Source organism: Liolophura sinensis, chromosome 2 (assembly GCF_032854445.1).
Source record: "Liolophura sinensis isolate JHLJ2023 chromosome 2, CUHK_Ljap_v2, whole genome shotgun sequence".
Lineage (NCBI taxonomy): Eukaryota > Metazoa > Mollusca > Polyplacophora > Chitonida > Chitonidae > Liolophura > Liolophura sinensis.
Window position 1 is genome coordinate 23,658,438 of NC_088296.1, and position 19,914 is coordinate 23,678,351.

The 19,914-nt window shown below is 36.4% G+C and overlaps 2 protein-coding genes across 5 annotated transcripts in view; both read left to right on the forward strand.

The window, feature by feature from the left end:
* LOC135463214 (dynein axonemal heavy chain 6-like) overlaps positions 1-19,914 on the forward strand; it is a 437,090-nt gene that overhangs the window by 276,304 nt on the left and 140,872 nt on the right. The gene's annotated exons all lie outside the window — the stretch shown is intronic.
* The window catches only part of LOC135462662 (alpha-1,3-mannosyl-glycoprotein 2-beta-N-acetylglucosaminyltransferase-like), a 103,835-nt gene that overhangs the window by 76,547 nt on the left and 7,374 nt on the right, over positions 1-19,914 (forward strand). For 3 of the 4 annotated variants that reach the window (XM_064739886.1, XM_064739887.1, XM_064739888.1), the window contains exons 4-10: positions 8,478-8,595; positions 11,257-11,551; positions 12,448-12,556; positions 13,817-13,955; positions 17,512-17,646; positions 19,209-19,299; positions 19,716-19,820. In XM_064739886.1, coding sequence (XP_064595956.1) covers positions 8,478-8,595; positions 11,257-11,551; positions 12,448-12,556; positions 13,817-13,955; positions 17,512-17,646; positions 19,209-19,299; positions 19,716-19,820 — 992 coding nt within the window. Of the gene's footprint in view, positions 1-8,477; positions 8,596-11,256; positions 11,552-12,447; positions 12,557-13,816; positions 13,956-14,853; positions 14,993-17,511; positions 17,647-19,208; positions 19,300-19,715; positions 19,821-19,914 lie in introns of all 4 variants that reach the window. The other variant, XM_064739889.1, reaches the window with a different exon arrangement.

Here is a 19,914-nt window from a genome sequence, read left to right on the forward strand (position 1 = left end):
TTGTAGGCCTTTCATTGTTTCCTTTGATCGTGTTGTAAAATATTTGCAGATGGCTAAATGATCTAAAAATGGTGTAAAGCATCATAAGCATTGCAAATGGTCAGTTAAAACTGGTAGTGAAAATTCTGGTAAAGTCAAGAATTTTATCTGAAAACGTCTTGGAAAGTCCTGGAATGTTTAAGCTTGTCAAATATGCATGAACCCTGAACTAGTGACCCTTTGACCTTTTACCTTTAGGTAAAGTAGTGATCAGCTGTCAGCCTGATGTTGATAATACAGAAAAATGTCATATACACAGGAACTACAGATATTGTCCATCCATATTATCAGTGTTTCAATGTTAATCTATCTTTAATACTGGTAATTGTCAGATCAGGCTCTAGATGTTAATAATATAGAAAAGTGTCATCATGTATACAGTAACTACAGATATTGTCCATTCATATTATCAGTGTTTTGATTTTAATCTCTCTTTAATACTGGTAATTGTCAGATCAGGCTCTAGATGTTAATAATATAGAAAAGTGTCATCATGTATACAGTAACTACAGATATTGTCCATCCATATTATCAGTGTTTCGAACTTAATCTCTCTTTAATACTGGTAATTGTCAGATCAGGCTCTGGATGTTAATATAGAAAGGTGTCATCATGTATACAGTAATTACAGATATTGTCCATCCATATTATCAGTGTTTCGAACTTAATCTCTCTTTAATACTGGTAATTGTGAGATCAGGCTCTGGGTGTTAATAATATAGAAAAGTGTCATCATGTATACAGTAATTACAGATATTGTCCATCCATATTATCAGTGTTTTGATGTTAATCTCTCTTTAATACTGGTAATTGTCAGATCAGGCTCTGGATGTTAATAATATAGAAAAGTGTCATCATGTATACAGTAACTACAGATATTCTCCATTCATATTATCAGTGTTTTGATTTTAATCTCTCTTTAATACTGGTAATTGTCAGATCAGGCTCTGGATGTTAATAATATAGAAAAGTGTCGTCATGTATACAGTAACTACAGATATTCTCCATCCATATTATCAGTGTTTTGATTTTAATCTCTCTTTAATACTGGTAATTGTCAGGTCAGGTTCTAGATGTAATAATATAGAAAAGTGTCATCATGTATACAGTAACTACAGATATTCTCCATCCATATTATCAGTGTTTTGATTTTAATCTCTCTTTAATACTGGTAATTGTCAGATCAGGCTCTGGATGTTAATAATATAGAATGGTGTCATCATGTATACAGTAACTACAGATATTCTCCATCCATATTATCAGTGTTTCGAACTTAATCTCTCTTTAATACTGGTAATTGTCAGATCAGGCTCTGGATGTTAATAATATAGAAAGGTGTCATCATGTATACAGTAACTACAGATATTGTCCATCCATATTATCAGTGTTTTGATTTTAATCTCTCTTTAATACTGGTAATTGTCAGATCAGGCTCTGGGTGTTAATAATATAGAAAAGTGTCATCATGTATACAGTAACTACAGATATTCTCCATTCATATTATCAGTGTTTTGATTTTAATCTCTCTTTAATACTGGTAATTGTCAGATCAGGCTCTGGATGTTAATAATATAGAAAGGTGTCATCATGTATACAGTAACTACAGATATTCTCCATCCATATTATCAGTGTTTTGATTTTAATCTCTCTTTAATACTGGTAATTGTCAGATCAGGCTCTAGATGTTAATAATATAGAAAAGTGTCATCATGTATACAGTAATTACAGATATTGTCCATCCATATTATCAGTGTTTTGATGTTAATCTCTCTTTAATACTGGTAATTGTCAGGTCAGGTTCTAGATGTTAATAATATAGAAAAGTGTCGTCCTGTATACAGTAACTACAGATATTGTCCATCCATATTATCAGTGTTTCGAACTTAATCTCTCTTTAATACTGGTAATTGTCAGATCAGGCTCTGGGTGTTAATAATATAGAAAAGTGTTGTCATGTATACAGTAACTACAGATATTGTCCATCCATATTATCAGTGTTTCGAACTTAATCTCTCTTTAATACTGGTAATTGTCAGATCAGGCTCTGGATGTTAATAATATAGAAAAGTGTCATCATGTATACAGTAATTACAGATATTGTCCATCCATATTATCAGTGTTTTGATGTTAATCTCTCTTTAATACTGGTAATTGTCAGATCAGGCTCTGGATGTTAATAATATAGAAAAGTGTCATCATGTATACAGTAACTACAGATATTGTCCATCCATATTATCAGTGTTTTGATTTTAATTTCTCTTTAATACTGGTAATTGTCAGGTCAGGTTCTAGATGTTAATAATATAGAAAAGTGTCATCATGTATACAGTAACTACAGATATTGTCCATCCATATTATCAGTGTTTTGATGTTAATCTCTCTTTAATACTGGTAATTGTCAGGTCAGGTTCTAGATGTTAATAATATAGAAAAGTGTCATCATGTATACAGTAATTACAGATATTGTCCATCCATATTATCCGTGTTTTGATTTTAATCTCTCTTTAATACTGGTAATTGTCAGATCAGGCTCTGGATGTTAATAGTATAGAAAAGTGTCATCATGTATACAGTAACTACAGATATTGTCCATCCATATTATCAGTGTTTCGAATTTAATCTATCTTTAATCCTGTTAATTGTCAGATCAGGCTCTGGATGTTGATAATATAGAAAAGTGTCGTCATGTATACAGTAACTACAGATATTCTCCATCCATATTATCAGTGTTTTGATGTTAATCTCTCTTTAATACTGGTAATTGTCAGATCAGGCTCTGGGTGTTAATAATATAGAAAAGTGTCATCATGTATACAGTAATTACAGATATTGTCCATCCATATTATCCGTGTTTTGATTTTAATCTCTCTTTAATACTGGTAATTGTCAGATCAGGCTCTGGATGTTAATAGTATAGAAAAGTGTCATCATGTATACAGTAACTACAGATATTGTCCATTCATATTATCAGTGTTTTGATGTTAATCTCTCTTTAATACTGGTAATTGTCAGATCAGGCTCTAGATGTTAATAATATAGAAAAGTGTCGTCATGTATACAGTAATTGCAGATATTGTCCATCCATATTATCCGTGTTTTGATTTTAATCTCTCTTTAATACTGGTAATTGTCAGATCAGGCTCTGGATGTTAATAGTATAGAAAAGTGTCATCATGTATACAGTAACTACAGATATTCTCCTTCCATATTATCAGTGTTTCGAACTTAATCTATCTTTAATCCTGTTAATTGTCAGATCAGGCTCTGGATGTTAATAATATAGAAAAGTGTCGTCATGTATACAGTAACTACAGATATTCTCCATCCATATTATCAGTGTTTTGATGTTAATCTCTCTTTAATACTGGTAATTGTCAGATCAGGCTCTGGATGTTAATAATATAGAAAGGTGTCATCATGTATACAGTAACTACAGATATTCTCCATCCATATTATCAGTGTTTTGATGTTAATCTCTCTTTAATACTGGTAATTGTCAGATCAGGCTCTAGATGTTAATAATATAGAAAAGTGTCATCATGTATACAGTAACTACAGATATTCTCCATTCATATTATCAGTGTTTTGATGTTAATCTCTCTTTAATACTGGTAATTGTCAGATCAGGCTCTAGATGTTAATAATATAGAAAAGTGTCATCATGTATACAGTAACTACAGATATTCTCCATCCATATTATCAGTGTTTCGAACTTAATCTATCTTTAATCCTGTTAATTGTCAGATCAGTCTCTGGATGTTAATAATATAGAAAAGTGTCGTCATGTATACAGTAACTACAGATATTGTCCATCCATATTATCAGTGTTTTGATTTTAATCTCTCTTTAATACTGGTAATTGTCAGATCAGGCTCTGGGTGTTAATAATATAGAAAGGTGTCATCATGTATACAGTAACTACAGATATTGTCCATCCATATTATCAGTGTTTTGATTTTAATCTCTCTTTAATACTGGTAATTGTCAGATCAGTCTCTGGATGTTAATAATATAGAAAAGTGTCGTCATGTATACAGTAACTACAGATATTGTCCATCCATATTATCAGTGTTTTGATTTTAATCTCTCTTTAATACTGGTAATTGTCAGATCAGGCTCTGGGTGTTAATAATATAGAAAGGTGTCATCATGTATACAGTAACTACAGATATTGTCTATCCATATTATCAGTGTTTTGATTTTAATCTCTCTTTAATACTGGTAATTGTCAGATCAGGCTCTAGATGTTAATATAGAAAGGTGTCGTCATGTATATAGTAACTACAGATATTGTCCATCCATATTATCATGCCTGTGGAATGAGAATGCATTGGCTAGACTGAAGTGTTCCATGGAGGCTCTTTGTAGCAGTGTATTGTTCCTGTCCAGTGATAAATACAATGGAGTTTTTATCTTATTACATGTCCTTGTACCAAAAGGTACGGAATATTTTGTCCTGAGAGGATGTGCTCTCTTTTTTACCTAGTAACATTGGGAAAATGTCAGTCATTATCATTGTAAAAAAGACAGCTGAGATTGAGGCAGCATTCCATTTCATATTCTTGTTATTGCATTGGGACGTTTTTGATACGGCAAATGAATTTAAAATCCGACATTTCAAAAAAAAACTATATTATGTTGATGGAATTGTTAAAGATCGCTCTGTCAGTGTCTCATTGAATTACACAAAGCTAGCTATAACCAGGCATGAACATGTTGAAGGCATGACAGCGTCTATTGAAACTGATATATTGCTATCATCAGCAGATTCATAACTAGTAATATTGTCCCTTTCAATGTAGAATGCCCCAAAATTCAAATAAATCACCTGGAGTTTGTCGTTTTGTTGAATGATGGCTTAGAGCCACATTTGAACTAATATCCTCATTGATGAAAAGCTGCAGTGGATGTAGTAATTGCCATTAAATATTATCAACAATGCTTTCAGTTTTGGGGGACTTTTTTTGGGTTCACGGGATTCTCTTATTTAATGCACAAGAAATATTATGTATTTAATATTATGTATTTAATATTATGTATTTAATATTATGTATTTTTAACATAATTATAAATCTTTTCCAACTATCTTACATAATTACACATTGTATGGCAAATGTGCATCCATATGAACACCATAGGTATACCTCTCTTTAGTTTTTTTGGCTCTTCCTGCCTGATGCATGTTTATAAGACCAACTCCATAGCACAGTTGGTAGAGTGTCCGCTTCGGGAGCTGTAGATCCAGGGCCAATCCTGGGTCCAGTCACACTTTAGGCCTTAAAAGAGGAAGTTGTAACTTCCTTGCTTGGATATCAGCATGAAGGGTTTGTGCAACCACTGGTTGACCCGTATCAGTATAATGGCTTGGATGGGGTGGCTTATTTGCCTTCGGTAAGGTATTTCAGTGAAGCAGCATTAGATGAAAGAGCTCAGGCTGACTTCCTGTCCGGTTGTGTCAGTTGGACTTCCATTGGCTCTGCCCAGTTAATTGTCTCAACAAAATACTATGAACTGAAGTATTCTTTAGGACAGCATAAAACACCAGTGAAATAAAATAAACAAATAAATCATCGGTCGTGTTTGTCAGAACCCATGTCTCATTTGTTAGCAAACTGATGATGTTTGAATGCGATGGCTGCTTACAATTGGTTAAAATGTTCATGTAGCCATATATTGTAGTCTTCTACCTTGAACTTTTGTATCAGTTAGCTTAAATATTTAGCATGAATAAAGTGTGTTTGGCTAAAAGTGCAACAGAGCTGTGGCAGATTACGTAATTTGCTTTTTATTGGGGAAGTCCACAACTGGAATGATGAGTGAGGAATGCACCGTGGACAGACCGACCAGCTAAACTCTTTAAATGGATTGATACATGTTCAGGCCCTCAAGGATGGTAAATAGGCTGTTTGTATGTTGAGTACTGATTGCTAACATCTTGTATATGATTGTTTTAATGGCTGGGAATGTCGGGGAACTTGCTGATTATTACCACAGGTTCATGTACATGTAATTCAGCAAATGTACTTGTGTAGCTATGACAACAGATACACGTACATGTAATTCAGCAAATGTACTCCTGTGGCTATGATGACAGATACACGTACATGTAATTCAGCAAATGTACTCCTGTGGCTATGACAACAGATACACGTACATGTAATTCAGCAAATGTACTCGTGTAGCTATGACAACAGATACACGTACATGTAATTCAGCAAATGTACTCCTGTGGCTATGACGACAGATACACGTACATGTAATTCAGCAAATGTACTCCTGTGGCTATGATGACAGATACACGTACATGTAATTCAGCAAATGTACTCCTGTGGCTATGATGACAGATACACGTACATGTAATTCAGCAAATGTACTCCTGTGGCTATGACAACAGATACACGTACATGTAATTCAGCAAATGTACTCCTGTGGCTATGATGACAGATACACGTACATGTAATTCAGCAAATGTACTCCTGTGGCTATGACGACAGATACACGTACATGTAATTCAGCAAATGTACTCCTGTGGCTATGACGACAGATACACGTACATGTAATTCAGCAAATGTACTCGTGTAGCTATGACGACAGATACACGTACATGTAATTCAGCAAATGTACTCCTGTGGCTATGACAACAGATACACGTACATGTAATTCAGCAAATGTACTCCTGTGGCTATGACGACAGATACACGTACATGTAATTCAGCAAATGTACTCGTGTAGCTATGACGACAGATACACGTACATGTAATTCAGCAAATGTACTCCTGTGGCTATGATGACAGATACACGTACATGTAATTCAGCAAATGTACTCCTGTGGCTATGACAACAGATACACGTACATGTAATTCAGCAAATGTACTCGTGTAGCTATGACGACAGATACACGTACATGTAATTCAGCAAATGTACTCGTGTAGCTATGACGACAGATACACGTACGTGTAATTCAGCAAATGTACTCATGTAGCTATGACGACAGATACACGTACGTGTAATTCAGCAAATATACTCATATAGCTATGAAGAAGATATATACACAAGGGTCACACAGAAATGGGGTTTTAAAATACCATGATTTTCTGGTCCATTATTACTAAAATTCTAGGATGTTCAGTGTTTAAATTCGAACTGTTGACTAGGTGTTTGGTGGAACTGTTAGTGCAAGTCCATGGAACAAACAAGTTGGGATGGTTGTGTACGGTTTCTCTATGCTTTCAGCATAATTTCAGTATCACTTTATTACTTTACTTGATTAGTGTTTTAACGTCATACTCAATAAACCATATGATATAATAACCAGGGCTTGAAAGATAACGCTCGCCTGCTGGTCAGTCTTATCAGGCCAGTGGAATTGTCAGTCGGGCAAGTAGAATTCAGCAAGCACTGCTTCAACTGGCCAGGGATTTATCAACGTTTGCATATTTGATTCAGTTACCGTTGATCACGCCTACATTTGTGAACATTCGCTGTGCTCTTACTTGAAAGTGTGGTCTGAGTTTACTACTGTAGTTACATTTAGATGAATGCAAAATCATGTAACGGTTTGATCATGTTTTGCTTTACTTAACTAAATTAAGTACCAGCTAATATCAAGGAGGACTGAGGACTTTGACAGTTAATTTTGACATAAATCATCGGGACTCATGAGGTATTGGATCAATCATGAACATAAATTGGGGAGGGTGTACTTAGCTCTGATTTTGATGAAATGTGAGCTGGGACTAGTAATAGCTGACTTTTTCATTTTTTTAAATTTTTTTTACCTAACTGAATTTGTACTTTTGTATTTTTGCCCACAATTATGAAACATGTATGAGATATACATGTAATGCACTGGCGTGATTGGTACCTCATCAGCATTATCATAAAGCCAGGTAACAACATGTTACCAGGCAGGCTGTTGTTAGCCAGATTTTAACCAGTTGTTAGCCAGATTTTGATCAGTTGTTAGCCAGATATTAACCAGTTGTTAGCCAGATTTTAACCAGTTGTTAGCCAGATTTTGATCAGTTGTTAGCCAGATTTTAACCAGTTGTTAGCCAGATTTTGATCAGTTGTTAGCCAGATTTTAACCAGCTGTTAGCCAGATTTCAATCAGTTGTTAGCCAGATTTCAATCAGTTGTTAGCCAGATTTCAATCAGTTGTTAGCCAGATTTTAACCAGTAATCTCATTGCTAAGGTACCAATTTGGGTGTAATCTGCATATTTTATCTATTTTCCTGTTTTAAGGCCTGGACACCATCATGTGGTCAGGTCCTGGACAATGATTTAATTATTAAGAGTATATACTTTTATGAAATGGATGCATTTTACCAGATGTGAATAACCATGAAGTGACTTGTACATGCTGTTGGTTATAGAATTTAACACCTCAAAAACAAAGGCTGCAATCTGGAGAAAGATCTGTTTTTTGTTGTTCCAGGGACTATCCAATGAGAATGTAGAGACTCAGTTAGACCAACTGCAGGCCGATATTCAGTTACAACTACAGCAGAACCAACGTGTGCTAGAAGATTTGAGAAATCTTAAACGTCAGGCCGGTAAGTCACTGACACTTTCCAGTTTGCTCACACAACAGTTTTTTGTTATACAAGCTGTAAGCCCAAAGGACAGGACTGCAAGTCACAGGCAGTGCAAGTTTACAGGTGATTTGGACCCAGGAAATTAAAGCCCAAATTTCAGAGTTTATACTGTTGGTATATATACTGGTAAAGACATGCATAGTTTGCTTCAGAAAAGACAAAAAAGACTGTTTTACCAAATTGTTGAACATGGAAACTTTTTTGGGTGCATTGACTAAACTGTGGGTGCATACACTGTATATATATATATATATATGCCCATGCACCCTTAAGCCCTATTTACACATAGACAAAGTTTTGGCTGAACCGTTACGAATTTACATTGTAATATACTCGTGTTTGCATTTGTTGTTTTTTGTGTTGACTCATCAGCATTCAAAGTGAATTTTTGTTCTGTTGTTCATGTCGGCGACAATGAATTTAAAAAATGATCAGAAATTTGGAACTGGACATTAGTTCGTATATATTCGTAAAAGCTTTGTAAACATTCGCGAAAACTGTCAGATGCAATCATAAAGGTAACTCAATCATTCGAGAAGCATGACTAGATTGTAGCGGATCACAAAATCAGCTGATTTGGGCTGATTTTGGACATACTTGCGAATGAATACCAATTTACGAAGTACTTACTAAATAGTTAAGAATGTTTCTGATTTTCCTGTTGCTTAATTGATCTTTTTCACTCATTTGCGAAGCTTCCAGAATGTTTCGCAACTTGTTCATGATTGTCGTAAGCCTGTTGTGAAATTCACGCTAATTTACCTCTTGCTGCATGATGCAGTGTGACTCTTATGTCGTGACGGGTCGGTACAGCATTCATTTAAGTGTGAACAGGGCTTTTATTTTGACTCAATATATCAATCATAACCGTAGAGTGTAATGGTAGCAGATTATATGAAACTTGTGCTTCTCTGGACAGTTTTAATAACAGACCCTTAATTACTGCACCGAGTTGTTTATCGTCTCAAGCAGTTTGTTTTTTTGTGTCTTGCTCACCATGTGGAGTTATGTGTATATTGAATGCTGTTTTAATTATGCATTTATTGGATTGACATTTGACTAAATACTGTGGGAAATCTGATTGGGTTTGCACAGCTTATAAAGGATATACCAGAGAAAATCCATATTCGCTGATCAAATATTCGCGCAATTTACAGAAACTTGCTCAAATTAGTGCCTGTCATTAAACATCAGACCCACACATGTATTATTTATAGTGTAAAAATTATCTTTTAGTTTGAAAAAGTTATGATACTACCCACTTTATAAATGCAAGTAAATTTGTTTAATTAGAGGTAATAAAGTTTATTACCTACATGTATATATATATGTAACATATATGTAACATTTTAAAAGGAATGTATATACTCTGCTGTTTTCTGCATGTACTCTGTAAACTGTTAGCTGTTGGCTCAGTTCTCTTGCTGTGTTTGTAGCAGACCTTTATTTTTGTTATTTTTTTCCAGAATTTAAGTGGATTTCCACTGATTTGCTGGATTTGCAGAATCTAGTCCAAATCCAGTACTACAAAGCATCTTACTCCAAAAGCTTTAATACCTATACAGGAAAATAGGGTTAGGATGTTCCATGTTCATAACTTTAGCAATGTGAACCAATGTCTATTTTATTGTGGAAAAGAAAAAACATTCCATATGAAAAAGTTTGAAATAAGTTTTTAATAAGTCTTTCTTATGGAAATTCATGCAGATTCCTGTATCTGTAGCTTTGGTATATAAAAGCTGTGATGCCCAGAATCAAGGATTTCCATCAAGAGGAAATCCTTGTGTTGGCTGTAAGAACCTACTTTCACACAGACAGAGTTCACTTTCGAAACTTTCAACATTTGCACAGACCCAGCTCACAAGCTGCTACTCTTATAACAATTATATAAACACAGTTTGCATTTGTTACGTTTTGGGCCAAAACATGGCTGTTTTGAGAAAGTGGCTGTGTTTGGTGATTGTTAACATTTTTGTTTTGGGAAAGTAACTGTTCTTCAAAACAAAAAAATCAAAATTGAAATTTTGGAGCTACATGTATTCTCTTGTTATTTCTGAATTACTAACTGGTAATATTTGCTACGATGTCATAATGAAGAAAGGGACCTGTGTATACATGTAGATATAATTTCAGGACAAAACCGTGAATGTTTTTATGTAGTGTCACACGACCACATCAGATTTCCTTGTTTTATTTTCTTTATTTATTATTATTGTATTTTTTTGGCATCTTGACTTGAGTTGTATGCACCTGTTGTTATTATATGTCTGTGAATTATGTGCGTAATACACAAGTAGCGTTACCGTGACGACAAAAGCTTCATTATTGAAGTATACGGTCTGTACAATCACTCCTGATGATGGCAAAATAAAATTATGAAATATTTGGACAAAGTGAAACTTTTGTTTTTCACTACTTGTGTGTAACGTGGAAATTATCAGTGGATCTGTCGGCTTTGGTGTACGTCGTGAGTTACACTAGCTGCTTCCTTTTTTGTACTGAATTTGTCTGAACATCATTGCTCTTTTTTTTTTTCTATCTCAGCACTGCTTTCACTGGCTTCAGTTGGATGGCTGCTCCAATCTAACCTTTAACCTTTAGCATGGCCTGTTTTTTCAGTGGCTGATCTCAAACAGCTTTCTCCGCACGGAGCTGTTAACCCTGCTAATAATGCACCTGACAAGGAGACTCCTAAACCTGTTGTCGTTGTACAAGTTTTGCCTCCTGTGAATGATGTAGAGAATGAACCGGGCAATGAGAAGGCAGGAGACTTGGCCCAAGAGGACCTGGCCGGTCAGGGAGGGTTTTACAAGTCCGTGGCCAGAGCTGGTGATCCCAATAAAGTTATCCTGCCCATACTTATGATTGCCTGTGACAGAGTTACCGTCAGCAAAAGCTTGGATCTACTGCTACGGTAGGTGCAACGTATCCAAGCCGGGTTGGCACAGGTCGGGGAAAGTTATTACATGGAGAACTTCTTAAGGCAACACCAATTTATATTTTTGTTTTTTACAGGCGAGTTAATCTTTATACCTTGTCATCAGAATGTATGAAAATAAAACTAAAATGATCGGAGAGCGTTTAAAAACTGGAAAATCATGAAAGTATAAAAATTGAACAAAATAAAAATATGGATTTGAACCGAATGGATGCTTGAAAGTTCTCTCAATTGTCTCACTTGGTTAGCACGCTAGCGCAGCATAATGACCCATGAGCCTCTCACCAATGCGGTCACTGTGAGTTCAAGTCCAGCTCATGCTGGCTTCCTCTCCGGTCGTACGTGGGAAGGTCTCTCAGCAACCTGCAGATGGTCGTGGGTTTCCCCGGGCTCTGCCTGATTTCCTCCCACCATAATGTTGGCCATCGTCATATAAGTGAAATATTGTTCAGTACAGCGTAAAACACCAATCAAACAAATAAATAAGTAAATAAAAAAGTTTTTAAATCAGAACAGGTAAGCTACAGATCCTGGTTATCTGAAACATGGCATACTTTTGTGTACTGTTTTGACACTGTGTTTACTTTACTGTGCTGAAAGTACTTTGCTTGGAGGAAATTTTGTGCCATTTTATGATTAAATTATACAATGCTAACCCACTTCAATAAAATCACTTTAACACACTTCAAACAAGTCAGCCATCTCATGTCACAATTCAATAACTGCTTTATTGTTAGAACAAAGTTACTAGATTTTTACACTTTTTGGATCATAAAGGTTACTAGGTTTTTACACTTTTTGGATCATAACTGTAAGTGTACATGAAACATATGCCTTCAATCATTCATAATGGGATGTTGTCATGGTTACAGACTCCGCCCCTCTGCTGATAGATTTCCCATAATAGTGAGCCAGGATTGTGGCCACACCCAGACCGCAAAGGTGATACAGGCTTATGGTAGCCAGGTGAAACATATACAGGTAAGTCAGGTGTCCTTCAGAAGGTCTTATATCACAACCAGACCGTACGATCATGAAGCTGTCGTATACTTATGTCAGATTTTGTGTCCTGGATTTTTCCTGAACTTGGATTTGATCTTAAAACTTATAATTCTTCTGATATTTTAAGAGAACTCTGTTTGCTGAGATAATAATTCTTCAATAAGTTAATGCACAAGTTTAGGGCATCAAACTGTTTGGTCAGATGCTGTCCTAAGTTGAAGGTAATTTTTCTTAGGTTAGATTTGAATTCAAACACAAATTTTCAACTTCAGCCTAAATTGTAAGGTATGTCCAAGTACTGAAGTAAAAATATGTCACATTTTCAGTTTTGTAGCCTATGATGAAAATACGTAAAAATATGTAAATACGTGCATTTCGGTAGCAAGTATCCCGTGGATCTTTTGATGTTAATGCAAAAGGAAGTTATTTGTTACTAGCAGAGAATCCCAAATTGGCAATCTTTTAAAGAATGGCCTGTTACCCCATTGCCGTGGCCACTCAAGTCACAAAGGGACATAACTCTGTTGCTGTCACATTACAGTTACCCAAAGTCTTCAACAAATACCACCTGTAACGTATATGACTTTTATTGAAAATTGAGGAGTGTTTAATAACGTTTTGAAAATTAAGATCCAGTTGAAGTTTTCACAGAAATAATAAAATAACTTTTACTAATGACAGAACAGTCGTTAGTTCATAGATTACTGTTGACCTAGAATGTACAACATAAACATTGTTCTCAGTTAGTATTGATCAAAATTTGTAAGCATTAAAACATTTGTAGGCTGCTCACAGTTGAAAGCTAAAAGATGAAATGCACATTTTGATTGTGAACTGAACTAACAGACAGTGACATGGATCGGTGTCATTATGTTCACCTTAAATCTTACAGAAACTCCGACAAAAGCGTGATGCAGTTACAGTAAAGGAAACTCAAAATTTTGTAAATTGCATTCATAATTTGAACGTGTGCGCCTCAAAAAAAAAAAAAAAAAATCCTGTAACAGTCTTCATTGCTGTGGTTTATAAATACAGTTTAGTTGCACTGGTGTCATTTGGTTACATTTAAGCAACCAACTGTGACTTACAAACACTGACCCGCCCACTTTCTTCAAGCTAGGGTCATGCGAGATGGGATTTGAGGCGTGAAGCTGGCTACATTGTGCCATGTAATGCTTGATCCAGAAGCAACTCTGCCAGCAGATTTCGCCCTCACTGTCAATCATTCTGTTTCCACAGCAACCTGACTTGAGTGACATTGTGCTGCCACCCAAGGAGAAAAAGTTCAAAGGTTATTTTAAAATATCCCGCCACTACAAATGGGCTCTAAACCAAATCTTCCACACTTTCAACTATTCGGCTGTTATTGTTGTTGAAGGTTTGTATGTTCACATTTCATACCAAACAACCCTTGTTTCTCAACCTCATTTGCATGTATGCAAATTTCAGGGAAAATTATGGGATGATGACTTCCATTTTGCATTTGTGTAAAAGTTATGAAACTGATGATCACAAAAGGTTTAATTTGATGCCAAAAATCTTCCAAAAAACTGCTTCATTGCTTAAGCTGCATACAAATTGGCCTTATTAACATGCAATGAGGTGAGAAGGAAGGGTACCTAAATAAATGTGTATGTTTACATGTATGTCTGTGGATGGCATGTCCCAGAGGCTGGAGAATGGACTTGAAACAAACCTGTCTTGGAGAGCTCCTGATTGGTTATAATTTGGGATGAGATAATAAGTCTGCAATGGCTGATAAAAAAGTTTAACTGTTTCCTACAGTACCTCTCTGAAAATCTGTAGAAAAGTTTCCACATAGGAATTCTTTTGTCCATTTGTAAACTTTTTTCATCCTGAGGTTCCTGCTGAGTGCTGAGTTTTGGAAATTTTTATATTTGTAGAAATGTTAGTTTGGTGTTTCATAGCCTCTGTTCTCATTTTTCAATTTTGGACTGTTGCTAGAGGTCAGAGGTCAGGCTGTAGAGGCAGATATACCATAAACACATCTTTCCCATTGCTGGTCAGGCTGGCATCATCTGTTGTCTTTGTCAGAGTTCACTCCCCTTCCTGCTGTGATATCCACCAGGGGACGTTTCCAGAAAACTTTGTAGATCTGTTTTTCTTGTTACGTTCTCTGCATTGTCATGGTTACAAAGGAAACCTGACTGAAAGGGAAAATAACCAAAAATTGATCTAGGAAGTTGGCTGAATGTGTCCGTGCAGTGTGCGTGGTATGATTATCTCCCTTAGTTGTATGTCTTATTTCTCCACAGCAGCCAGTGTTGAGTGATATAAAGCTGACTTGGCCCATGGACTTGTTCAAAGGCTATTTTAAAATCTCCCGCCATTACAAGTGGGCTATTTCTCAAATCTTTCACACATTCAACTATTCAGCAGTTATCATTGTTGAAGGTGTGTAAAATAACCAGTGATTATATACTGTTTTGTATCTGTTAACTGTTTTCCATATTTAGTTGACTTAATTATTAACTTAATACTTAATTTGTCTATTTTTGGATTTTTGTTTTTAAATGTTTAATGTACCTATACTAACTCATTATTATTTCCTAAGATCCCTCAAAAGAACAGTGTTTCACAAAATTTCTTTTTTTTTTTCCATACTTTTACAGTAGAATTCTCAAACTCATTGTTGTGCCAGTTCAGTTTTTATATACCCTTTGCTTTCTTGTAAATGAACAGGTCAGGTGATGTATGAAACACTTTCCTGTTAATACAAAATGAATCTGTTACGCTGACCTAAATGTTTGATTTATTACAAAATGTTGTGCAAACTATGCAAGAGTAACAGCAAACACTTCCTTGACACCAAACACTTCCTTGACATTTGTTGTGTTGAAGCATTTTGCCCCACCAACAACGTTAGGTATCAAATTATTGATATTGTGACTTTCAACACCAGACGTAACAGTGATCAGGAACAAACTGGGATTTACAATGTACCAATTACACACCTATTAAGGGATTAAGGGATTGGTCTGAGCCCAGCGTGTGCACTTTTATTTTTAAGACCAAATGCAAAGTGTGTGAGATTAAATCGTACCTAGGTTTACGAATTCCTGTTCAGCAACAGTCCACATGGAGCATTTATTTTAGTAAATAAGGAAAACAGTACACAATTATGTCTTCGGTAGATCCAGGGTCAATCCTGGGTCGAGTCACACCTAAGACTTTGAAAGAGGAAGTTGTAACTTCCTCGCTTGGCATTCAGCATGAAGGGGGACAGTGCAACGACTGGGTGACTCATTTTCAGTATAATGGCTCAGGTGGGGTGGCTTACTTACCTTTGGTAAGTCGTCTCAGTGAAGCAGCACTAGATAAAAGAGCTGTGGAAATCCGTCCAGCAACAAGGATTTCTTCATCGTCATATGACTGAAAAATTGTTAAGTATGACGTTAAACCCCAAGCACTCACTAACTCACTCACTCAATTATGTCCACTTCATTTTTCTAATTTTACCAGCCCGTGTCATGCCCTGAAGGAAATTCTATGTTATTTATATAGTCGTATTACTTTTTATGGATTATTTGATTTCATTGACTTTAAACTTTTAACATTTAAGTAAAATTCTTCAAATTAACTGGCCACCATCGTACAAGTGAAATATTCTTGTGTATGGTCTAAAACACCAATCACTCGATCAGTCACTGTAACATCTTCATCATAGGTTCTTTTAACATCATTTAGTAGTAGTAGTAGTCCTATAGTAAATTGGAGGGGTTTTTTTTGTACCTTGCTTTTTACATGGTTCTTTTTTTCCCCTGTTACATAATGTACATGTAGGCTGAATTGTTTATGGAGAATGTGTCTGAATCACTCATACTTTCAAAGATGCCTGCGAGTGTGACTAAGGGCGTAGTTAACTAGGTGGTAGCACATACATGTATATTGGGTGGTGGGCGTTGGTTTCAGTGTGCCACTATCCAGGGATACATGAGGCCCTTACCACCCAGTTGTTGTACTCCTCACAGCGCATACTCTGCTCTCAGTACTCGCTTTACTCTGGGGTGTTAAGGCAGGAAGTAATGTCGGTGAAAAAATGTGTATCAATCGTTGTTTTATTATAAATACTTGGTTTATGCAAATTATGCACATGGTTACAGTGGACATCTATGACAGTTATAAATACGAATAACCTGATTCCTCATCCTTTTCACATATAGAAATGCAACTCTCAGTACAGTTTGTGCACATTTTTAATATGATTTTGGAGACAGAACAACATTTGTTGGATTAGCCAGTGTCAGAGCTTTACAAAAAGTATAATTTATGAGTCTGCACAATAATGTCATCAGAATGTGCTTAAATAAAACACGTTCCAAACATGCAGAGGCCCCTGTGGATAAGTTGGTGAGCGCAGTAGCGCAGCGTATTGACCCAGGAGCATCTCACCAATGCGGTCACTGTGAAATCAAGTCCAGCTCATGCTGGCTTCCTCTGGCCATACGTGGGAAGGTCTGCCAGCAACCTGTGGATGGTCATGGGTTCCCCCCAGGCTCTACCCAGTTTCCTCCCACCATAAAGCTGGCCATCGTCGTATAAGTGAAATATTCTTGAGTATGGCATAAAACACCAATGAAATAAATAAATTAAACTCAAACATGCGAAAAGGCGGAAGCATTACAGGACTGTGCAAGGACATTAGTGGTGAGGCCATGAATCCTAAACAAGTACAAGAGTGTGTCATGGTGTGTAAGGGTGAAACCTTTCAAATTGTGCTGGTAGTGAGGTAAAACGAGTACCTAATATAGAGAGTGGTGTACGCACTGTGGGGAATATGCTCAGCAGTAAGAGAGAAACGGCCGTGAAACTGAATTTATTGTTGCTGATGGAGCTTTATTACTGCTGTTATTTATGTTAGTGCATACGGTACTGTTTCTTTCACGCTGATTGCTTGCTTGCTTCTGTTACAGATGATTTGTACGTTTCTCCGGATTTCTTTGAGTATTTTGCTGCTACCTACCCTTATTTACACGAAGATCCATTGTTATGGTGCGTCTCCGCATGGAATGACAACGGCAAGACAGAAATGGTCGAAGATAAACCAGGTGAGGAATAGGTCAGATCTCCTTATGAATGGTGAAACCAGAACTAGTCAAATCTCCTTATGAATGGTGAAACCAGAACTAGTCAAATCTCCTTATGAATGGTGAAACCAGAACTAGTCAGATCTCCTTATGAATGGTGAAACCAGAACTAGTCAGATCTCCTTATGAATGGTGAAACCAGAACTAGTCAGATCTCCTTATGAATGGTGAAACCAGAACTAGTCAGATCTCCTTATGAATGGTGAAACCAGAACTAGTCAGATCTCCTTATGAATGGTGAAACCAGAACTAGTCAAATCTCCTTATGAATGGTGAAACCAGAACTAATTTCCATAATCCCGAGTTCAGTCCGATGTCATGTTGTTCTCGTTATACAATGGGAAACAACGGGTGACTCGAGGACGAGCGACACAAACGGTCCAAATGACAGTGGAACGCATCGTTTCCTTGTGTGACGTTGCAGTGTGCGTGTACTTCATATACATTTTATGAGGGCACATACAACGATAATTGTGACGTAAAATAAAGGAAAGAGCATGAGTTCACAGTTTTTGGACTGTCTTGACACAGACGGAAAGAGTTTTTATGAGTTCACCATTCTCAGTTTTCCCTGGCCAAGACAAATGACAGTGGAACGTGTGACTTAAGCTAGGCTTTACAGGTGCCCCTAAAAAAGTTGTTATACAAAACAGTGCATCCTTGTCTCTACATAGTTGTCATACAGAACAATGCATCCTTGTCTCTGCAGAGTTGTCATACAGAACAATGCATCCTTGTCTCTGCAGAGTAGTTATACAGAACAATGCATCCTTGTATCCGCAGAGTTGTTATACAAAACAATGCATCCTTGTCTCTGCACAATTGTTATACAAAACAATGCATCCTTGTCTCTGCAGAGTTGTTATACAGAACAATGCACCCTTGTCTCTGCAGAGTTGTTATACAAAACAATGCATCCTTGTCTCTGCAGAGTTGTGATACAAAACATTGCATCCTTGTCTCTACAGAGTTGTCATACAGAACAATACATCCTTGTATCTGCAGAGTTGTTATACAAAACAATGCATCCTTGTCTCTGCAGAGTAGTTATACAGAACAATGCATCCTTGTATCCGCAGAGTTGTTATACAAAACAATGCATCCTTGTCTCTGCAGAGTTGTGATACAGAAAAATACATCCTTGTCTCTGCAGAGTTGTTATACAGAACAATACATCCTTATCTCTGCAGAGTTGTTATACAGAACAATGCATCCTTGTCTCTGCAGAGTTGTGATACAAAAAAATGCATCCTTGTCTCTACAGAGTTGTCATACAGAACAATGCATCCTTGTCTCTGCAGAGTTGTTATACAGAACAATGCATCTTTGTCTCTGCAGAGTTGTTATACAAAACATTGCATCCTTGTCTCTGCAGAGTTGTTATACAAAACAATGCATCCTTGTATCCGCAGAGTTGTTATACAGAACAATGCACCCTTGTCTCTGCAGAGTTGTTATATAGAACAGTGCATCTCTGTCTTTACACAGTTTTTGTACAGAACAATGCATCCTTCTTTCAACAGAGTTGTTATACAGAACAGACTTCTTCCCTGGCCTGGGTTGGATGATGGAGAGAAAGACATGGCTGGAACTGGAGCCAAAATGGCCAGTGACGTAAGTGGGCAAAGTTGTCATCATATAGTCTAATTTCTCAACATTTTTGCAAGTTTTAAACAAAATTTTTCTTAATTCCTGAACGATGAATACTTCTCAACAAATATCTTTTTTTGGATACAGTATTTTCTGCAAAATATATTCAAGGACATGGATTATTTTCTCACACTATGTTAAAAATCTGCATGTCTGCACAAAAAGTTTGTTTGGATAGTGCATATATGACTATTCATGGATATTTTTAAAAAACTGTGCATAAATTGCTACATGTGTATTTAATTTGTGTATTTGTTTATACTGAAGGGAATGATGAGACTGTTGTATTACGCACGGTGTTCTTCACATGACTGTGGCATGGCGCGAAAATGACGTCGACCTGAGAGTACCAACAGTGTGAAATTTTGTTCTTTGTGCAGGTTTTGGGACGATTGGATGCGTCATCCAGAACAGAGAAAAGATCGGGAGTGTATACGACCGGAACTCAGTAGGACCAGTACATTCGGGAAGATAGGGGTTAGCAAGTGAGTACATTTGGGAAGATAGGGGTTAGCAGGTGAGTACATTCGGGAAGCTAGGGGTGAGCAAGTGAGTACATTTGGAATGATAGGGGTTAAC